The sequence below is a fragment of the Buceros rhinoceros genome, unplaced genomic scaffold, assembly GCF_000710305.1.
Source record: "Buceros rhinoceros silvestris isolate BGI_N320 unplaced genomic scaffold, ASM71030v1 scaffold9086, whole genome shotgun sequence".
Lineage (NCBI taxonomy): Eukaryota > Metazoa > Chordata > Aves > Bucerotiformes > Bucerotidae > Buceros > Buceros rhinoceros.
In genome coordinates this window covers 27462-35973 of record NW_010419311.1, presented here as the reverse complement: position 1 = coordinate 35973, position 8512 = coordinate 27462, and the positions used below count along the sequence as shown (strand labels likewise).

The window sequence follows — 8512 nt, the reverse complement described above, 5'->3', positions numbered from 1 at the left end:
CAGTTCTAAAAAATTGACGTTATAGAAACCTTGCTTAGAAAAAAAAAAGAGAGATTTAAATTTGCAAAGGACATTTGATTGTTGTGGGGCCAGGGACAATGAATGCACCAGACCTCTTAGTATGGAGTCTTTATGGAGCCGCACAGGCTTTAAGAGCCAGTCTCGGTGAGATCCAGGTCTCAGAAGCCCTAATGTGCGGAGACTGCCTCCTCCTAGGGATGACCCACTGTCTTGCTATCTCACTCACCTTTACTCATGGCTGGAGACCAGTGGGTCCTTCTGTGCAGGTGGCCAGTGAGGAAACTTTAGCAGCTGGCCATGCTGCTGATGCCAAGCCTGGTTTCAGAGCTGATTACCTGCATGGTGACCTCCCAGAGGAAGCAACCCAGGCCTCACAGGTCAGGCTTAGTGACTGTAACAGGAGGTAGGAACAGCTGTGGTTTTTATGGCTAGGACAGGCTGTACAGGAGCCAAATTAAAAGTGCTTTATGTTGGATTCTGTCGAGGTAGGCAATAAGAGAGAGAGAGACATTTTCCCTGAAACTGCACTGTTTAAACAGAAGAGAAGATGGTGGGGGACAGGGAAGGGGAAGTGCGCGGTGGGCACTCTTCATGCTCTGCCTCTTGAGAACTGATCCACAACAAACTTGCCACTGGAGCTTGATGTGGAAGTCATTTCAGCAAAAGGCCTTTTCCTCAGAAAAGGTTTTATCTAAGCAGAAGTGTCGGTTTTGATGATTGTTTAGGCTGGACGGCATCTTGGAGTGGCTTACATTCTTGACCAGTAGTTTTGATGGAGATAAGTTTATGTTTCTGGTCTGAAATGGCATTTTGTTTGGTAACATAAACTAATTGTAGCACCTCCCCTCCTTTCAGACACCCAGACATCTAAAGGATTGAAATTAAACCTTTGAATGACCCATCCTGAACTGACTTTCACATTTTCAGTGTTGTGAACGCACCATAGATTTTGAATCTGTTCTCCAGGAAGGAAACAACAATAACCCTGCCGAGGTTTGCATTTTGAAGGAGGTTTCTTCCAGAAGGAATCCTTTGGGAGCCTGGGCATTGAATGTGGTTCTGCATTGTCAGATTCTACATTTCATTCCTTTTTCCTTGTTTTTCCTTGCTAGGCTACTTGCCCATTTTGGGGTGAGTAGGTCTCAAGATCTAGTATTTGTCCATTGTGTGGTCTCGTATGTTTGAATAGAGCCATCAGGTGGCTGTTTGTCACCAGTGGCTCCATATCACTGCTTGCACTGCTGTCCAGCAGACATCCTTTCCCACCCAGCCATCTTCATTCCAGAGTGGTGGGATACTTTCTGTACTGCATCCCTCCTCAGGCTGGGATGCCCTACAGTAGCACTGACAGCATCCTGGCCCAGTCTCAGTACCGTGATGGCACCATGATGGGAGATCCTGCATGGCCTCCATAAATGGTTTGGTGGAGAACAGGAGGGAGGATATGTTGGGGAGGCTGCTTCTGGCTACAAGGAAGTTTCAGTTCAAACCAGGAAGTTTTAGCTCAAACCGGGACAACCATTAACCTGAAAGGACACAAGCGACAGCAAGTGTTCCTCTGTTCGCATGTCCACAGCAGGGAGAGTAGATCTGGTGTAGCCAGACCTTCTGAATCTCTTCCAGATTCCATCAGTATCGACAATATATCAATGGCTGGTGTCTTCTTGAGAAAGACCCGCAGAACTGGTTTCTGCCTGGAAATGGTTTCCAGGCAGTTTTTTAGCTGGGGCCCTTCTCTGTTTCTCCCATCTCAGACATTGTGTGTGTCTTTGCTGAGGGACACATGGCAGCGGTCAGTTGGATGTTGGCAGCAGATGCTGTTCCAGGTTGCCCACTTTCAGGGGCATGAGGAATGGAGAGACGAGGATGCAGACAGCTGCCTGTGCTATTGTGATCTCCTTCAGGACCGAGCCAGAGCACCTACTCCAGCATCTCTGGAGTACTGTAGGCAGGTGTGCTGTGGAGATCAGAGTTTGAGAGAGCCAGAGAAATCAGATTTGTCTAGTCTCCACACTCATAGCCCCCTTCTCCAGTTATTTTGGATGTTCTGATGTTACCTGTGTGACAATGTTCCTTTATCCTTGGGTTCCTACTGAAACATTTTGACTGTCTGCAAAAAAACATTTCCCACCTTGCATCAAGAGGAAAGCAGGAACCTCAGAATTTCTTCACGAGTAGAAAGTCTGTGTAAAGATACAGGTTCCTATTTTAAGCCAACCAGATATGACATTTATTAGACGCGTTTTCTAGTTGTTTTTTCTATCTGTACAAACTCATTACCAGCAACTACATTTCTTGTTTGTTTGTTTGGTTTTTTTTAATGTCAGAAAGATTCAATGGTTTCAGATTTTTTTTCTCAAGATTAAATATTTTTCAGAGTGGAAATTTCTGCCCCTGACACACTGGTGAGGGAAATCCCATGCCGCTAACAATCCCTGCCTTGCCTGAAGGTTGTGATATGGTCCCCTGACCCATACCGACTCCTTTACCTGAGACTTAGCTAATTGCTTCTTGTCCCGTGATCACCTTGAAAGTGGTTTTAACTAATAGACTTTGCCAGTGGGGTGGGGTAGGAATGTATGCGTGCCCCATTGCTCAACTGCAGCTCAGCCATTGGAGAATAATTCGCCAAGTCACTGATTACATTTAAGACCAGAAAACCGGGTCGTCACTGAGGGTCCTTCATTGTCTTCTTTTCATGTGCAGAACACTTCCCTTGCCACATCCTCCTGATGGGGGCATATCTCCCAAATGCTGGGTGGTATGGGAAGACAGAGACTCTCATCCTCTCATCAGAGCCTTTGGGAGCAATGACAGCTCCTGGAGCTGCTGTCTGCCTGCCTCATCCCATTTGTCCCTTTTCAGGTGCTGCATTTAACCAGCCTGTGGGCAAGTGGTGGAGAGGCTGTTTACAGCTTGCGAGTCCTTTTTTATTTTGTGAAAGCTCATTTTCTGCCTGCGGAAAGCTTTTCTCCAGAAGTCCTGGAGCCTGGGCCTGAAGAGGGGGAGATGTGCCACATAATGGCAGCAACGGGGATTAGAGAGGCCTGGGGCTGGAGGAATAGGAGGAGGCGGGAAGCGGCAGGGGGCTGCGCGCACTTAACACACAAACAGATGTTCTCCTTTTAACCTGAGCATCATTCAACCACGGTTCCTTCATTTTTCTACCACGGACACCTAAGCCAGGTGTGTTTTGGATGGGGGGGAGGGAGGGAGGGTGGGTAAGTGAAGCCACACACGTGCTTCCATGCAGGAAAGGGGAGCACTGCTTAACTGCTGCTGGGAGGGGGACAGAGTGTGGAAGTGGGGTGACCATGGCGAGCAATGTCTAGCTGCAGGGAAAAAGGGTTGGGTGGCCAGAAGCCGCAGCAGCTCCAGCCCTGAAAGTAACCACATTTCCTCATTTCCCCAGACCTATGTCTTCACTGATGAAGAAGATGATGCCCTGAAAAGGAGAATGGGTAATGACCTGTCCTATAACACCACCCCACTTCAGCATCCTAACTGCCACAACCTTGGGACATGCTCTGATGTGAAGGCTGGCTCTCCTATGCCATCCTCGCCTCTTGAAGCACACCCCTCACCATGTCCTGAGGGAGGTCCCCAGGCTGCAGCGGTGATGATTTGGTCTAGTTGGCTTACCCAAAGCCATGCAGCCAACTGGAGACAGGGAGCTGTCTGCCTTAAAGCATCCGTGGCGGGAAGCAGCCCATGAGAAAGCTCTTCAGCCCCCACATTCTGGCTGGCAGTGGGCAGGGTGGAAGTGCTATTGGCAGGTGTCCTAGTCTTGGCTAGGATGCTTGACTTTCTCCAGGTTTCATCTCCTGGTCGGGGAAGGATGGAGTCCCTGTCACCGAGGGCTCAGATGCCTTTTCAGGGGGCTGTGAGGAGGCTGGCTGTGAACAAACCCGTTCTCTCCTGCCCAGAGCTCCTCCCTGTGACCTTGCAAAGTGGCATGGCCCTGAGCCACAGCTTTCTCTCTCCTGGCAGGTGATCATGTGATCTTCACCAACTGCTCTGCAGAGCACAGCCACCTGGCCCTCTCCTGCAAGATGGCCGCTGAGTTCGATGCCTTCTTTGCCAGTGGCCGGAGGTGAGGCAGGGCTGCTGTGGGGGGACCCCTGAGAGCAAGAGGCACCCTCCTTACTGCAAATCTCTTGTGTCTTCATTCCCATCTTCTCCTAGCTGGTTTTGCCATTTGGATGATGACAACTACCTGAACCCTCGGGCCCTCCTGAAGCTCTTGTCCTCCTACTCTGCAACATGGGATGTTTACCTGGGGAAACCCAGCCTGAACCGACCCATCCGGGCCTCCGAAATGCTGCCAAACAACCAGACGGTACAGCCCATGGTGGTAGTGAGGGGTCCAACAGGTTGTTTTTCATGCTCTGGATCATTGGCCTTAGACGTTCCCCAGGGAGAGGCAGGTCTCAAAAGCAACAGGCAACAGCTGAAAACTCCCCAGTCTTGTTCTGAACATGGTGGTAGGTGTTGACTCAATCTGATCTACCATGGGGAAGAATCCCACTTTGCTGCTGCGCCTTTGGGTACCTGTCTTCCATCAAATAAGCCCACCTTGGGCAGCTGACCTGCAGCTGCCAGCAGGAACTTGGGTGCTCCAAATAAGACAAGGTCAAAATTCATGCTGTACTGCTGGCAAGTCCTTCTGGGCAGCAGTCAGGGGTCTGGAGTGAAAACAGGGCTGTGTTTATCCTGACAGCAGAGCTCCGATTCCAGCATTCTCATCTCAGGGAGTGTGGTATCATCTGAGCCTCTGCCATTGATTTACTCTGCTGTTTTTCTCCAGAAATCTGTGCACTTCTGGTTTGCTACAGGAGGGGCTGGGTTCTGCATCAGCCGCAAGCTGGCGAGCAAGATGGTGCCATGGGCCAGGTGAGCTGCACACCTAGTGAGTATGGGAGCCGTTGGGGACAAGGAACATGGCCATGCATTAATTCCTGGCAGTGTCACATCTGGATTTGTGTATGTGGTGTTTGCAAGGATGTTTGCAAGCATGCAGAGCACTATACGCTACACATCTGCAAACGTGCAAGACGGGAGGAAGGATGTAGTGGGTGAGTCTGCTGCCTGATTAAAAAGAGGCGAGAATAGACATGCCAGCAAACATGATCATAGGATAACATACTCCCCCCCTACCCAACTCCTTTCAGCTCTTGGTTATTTCTCCACACACCTTCCCATCCCTTTCAGCTTCCTCTGACTCTTTTCCTAAGTGCTTTCCCTGTCTGCCTGTCTCCTCTCCCCTTAATCTGCCTCTTTCCAACCTCCTGTACCTCCCTCCTGAGCTAATTTCGCATTTCCCCATCCCAGTCTCACTTCACCATCTTGTGCTGGCCACTGTCATTTCCTCAGCTTGGTACATGAAATACAGAGGTAGGTCCTGGGGTCTTATGTTAGCCCATCCCACAAAAAGATGATGTTTTCCATGATGCCCTACGTTATATCACGGGCTCTTGTGCACATACACTGACTGGCAGTGGCTGTGTCAACCTTAACGAAATCTGTGCGTACACCAAAAGACAGATCAGATCCACACCAGGTGACTGGTTTAGCTGAAGCCTGTGATAAGTATTTTATGGTAGACCCAGACAGGAGGATGATCTGTGAACTAGGGTAAAATGAAAGTGGCATGGGTAGATAATGCCTAATCTGTCGTGAAGTCTGCCACTACTGTGTTAAAATGCTTAAAATGTATTTGAACTAGCTGAGGGGTGCTATAGTAGACAGTGCTTCATGCTGTGTGAATGCTTCCAGTTACAGGAGCCGTAAATTTGGTTTAGCCTGTCATCAAAGGATAGCCAAGCATGTGGTGTTACGTTACACTGGAGCTTATTCAGCCTGCACGAGACTGTCCTGTTTCTTCTTCCTCCTGGTCCTGGCCATGTGGTCCCAGTGTTCCTCTTGTGCTGGCTTGGCTGACCCCTGAGGGACTCAGGGAAGCTCACCAAACAGGTGGAACAGAGACTCGGCAAAGTGCGCCAGCTCTCTGCATCACCTCACTGAGGAGCTGGATACGTAATTGTGTGCAGGGACTATTGGTGGGACAGCATGGCCTGGAGTGGTCAAAGAGCAAACACATTCCCAAATCTTTGCAGGTGGAACTCAGGGATTTCTTGCCTAGTTCCAGGATTTACTCTGGTTTTCAGTTAAGTCCTTAATTTATCTCCCCTGCAAGTGGATGCCTATATCCCCCCTTACCCTTTTCCTAACTCATGCAGCCCTACTCTCTTCCAGTGGCAGGAACTTCCTGAGCACTTCAGAGCTCATCCGCCTGCCAGACGACTGCACTGTGGGTTACATCATTGAGCGCAAAGTCGGTGGGCAGCTGCTGCCCAGTGCGCTCTTCCACTCCCACCTGGAGAACCTGCAACTCATCCCCCCCTCTCGGCTCACTCAGCAGGTGAGGGGGAATGGAGGAAGGGGGAGGTGTGTGAGGAAGGAGGAGAGGAGGCAAGCTTACAGACACATTGCTCCATTGGTGGCATTGATGTGAATTGAATCAATCATCTGCTCTTTTGGGGGGTTTTTCCTGACAAATGCTTCTTTGAAATAAAGAGCAGATGTTGCCTACAGCACAGACAGATGCTAGTCACAGTGGCCCTAGGGTCAGTGGTGGGGAGCACGTGTATGGTGAGTGATGGGAGGATTGAGGGCATCCCTGGGGGAATGTGGCACAAGGATGAGCAGAAATGATCATTGTTTGGGGAAGGTGGTTTTTGATGTTACAGGTCCACGAGTAGGAGATGAGGCAGAAGCAGCCCCTGGCTTCTACAGGTTTTTGTGATGTCATGTGTCACCACGTCTGCCTTGTGGAGCAGATAACAAGGAGTGTAGGGGGCTTGGAGAGGCGAAGGCCCATCATGGTAAAGAAGACAGGAGAAACGTGGAAGGCAGAGGCCAAGCCAGCAGAGAAGGAACCAAAATGGGAGCTTTTGTTGTGAAAAGCAAGTTCCTTGCTCCTGAACTCAGCTTACCCTCTCTGCTCCTTTCTCGCCAACTCTCTTTGCAGGTCACCCTCAGTTATGGAGTCTTTGAGAGCAAGCTCAATGTTATTGAACTCAGCGGCCCCTTCTCACCCCAAGAGGATCCCTCAAGGTATAGGTCATGAGTGCTTTGGGTGTTGCTGCGGTGTAAGCCCTCAGACAATAGGTTGGGAGGGGGAGGCAGCCAAATGGAGTGCAGGATGTCTAGAGTGGGGAACAGAAACTTTGCAGTCACATGGCTTATTGGATGAGGGACACACCAACATTAAGCTGTTTGTAAACACTTACAAACTTTGCAGACCTTTTAGGATGAGTGGGAAGAAAAGCAGTATGAAAACATTTTATTTGGACAATTCCTGAGCCAAAAGCATTGCCATTTATTTCACATTTTCAGACTGAACAAGCTAACCTTTTACCTCTGGGACAGAAACAGAAATGTTCTTTTAAACTCAGGAAATTCTGCTGGCTTTTTCATTTTTTGTTTTTCTGAGAAAACTGAAGGGAAAAAAAGAAATAGGTTCACTTCAGGCTTACTGCAAAAAGAAGTGTTCTTTGATTTACCTTCTCTGTTTGAGTGAACAAGTCTGAAGTTGTTATTTGCAGAGCATGGGTAGGAAGCTTCTGGTTGGAGATAGCCAGGGTGGGGAGCTGCTAGGTGACAAAAAGAGCATCAACAGAACCATGTAGCAGGGTCTGGTTAGTGCCCATCTCCCTGCCTGCGATCAGGATGATCACAGGGGCTTCAGCTACATGGGCCAGAGCTGGATTCAGGTGTCAGAGGGAGGCTTGGCTGCTGAGCTTTGCTGAGAAAAGACATCAAGGTGAACAACCAGTCCTGGAGCTCTGTAGTGCAGGGTGGGTGCCTGATGTGGGATGGGATATGAGGGAGAGGTCTTCCATTCTCTGGCTGTGTGTTGGTGTAAAAACTATCACCTGACCTTCCTTCACTCTCTCCCCAGCAGGTTTCGATCACTCCACTGCCATCTTTATCCAGACACCTCCTGGTGCCTGCGGGTTGTTCGGTGGTGAATGCCTAAGACTCAGCTACAGTGTGTCCTAGTGACAACCATTCATCTTGTGCATGTAGGGGGTGGGACACTGAAGAAGCTCAGTGTTCCCAATTTCCCCCTTTCTATGGTGGTCTTGGGGCTGTGACTGGGTTTTTGGTCCTTGCTGAATACCAGTGACACAGGACAAGAGACAAGATCTGTCCCAAAGATGGATAATGTGGGTTGGACACATGGATGGTCTTCACATTTGGGCTGGCATGTGTACAAGGGATGGGAGCAGTATGCCCTCCTGAGCATATGCGGACTGAGTAGTGACTGCTGGGTAGCTGGGTGGAGATGGGGAGCTGCTGCTGCTCCTTTCTGTGGATTCATCTTGCTGGACTAGAGAGACCCTGAGTGTGGATAACCAGTGCCCAGCTGTGGATGGCTGAGTGTGTTGTGGCTCCCGCCCCTCTGAGCAGGGCCCCTTCCCCGCCC

The 8512-nt window shown here is 49.8% G+C and overlaps 1 protein-coding gene across 1 annotated transcript in view; it reads left to right on the top strand.

Moving 5' to 3' along the window:
- MFNG (MFNG O-fucosylpeptide 3-beta-N-acetylglucosaminyltransferase) overlaps positions 1-8063 on the top strand; it is a 10283-nt gene extending 2220 nt beyond the window's left edge. Inside the window, exons 2-8 of the mRNA XM_010138865.1 lie at positions 3434-3482; positions 4012-4114; positions 4207-4360; positions 4829-4914; positions 6277-6442; positions 7052-7137; positions 7988-8063. Of these exons, the coding sequence (XP_010137167.1) occupies positions 3434-3482; positions 4012-4114; positions 4207-4360; positions 4829-4914; positions 6277-6442; positions 7052-7137; positions 7988-8054 (711 nt within the window). The 3' untranslated portion in view covers positions 8055-8063. The remainder of the gene's footprint in view (positions 1-3433; positions 3483-4011; positions 4115-4206; positions 4361-4828; positions 4915-6276; positions 6443-7051; positions 7138-7987) is intronic.
- Positions 8064-8512: the final 449 nt, after the last annotated feature.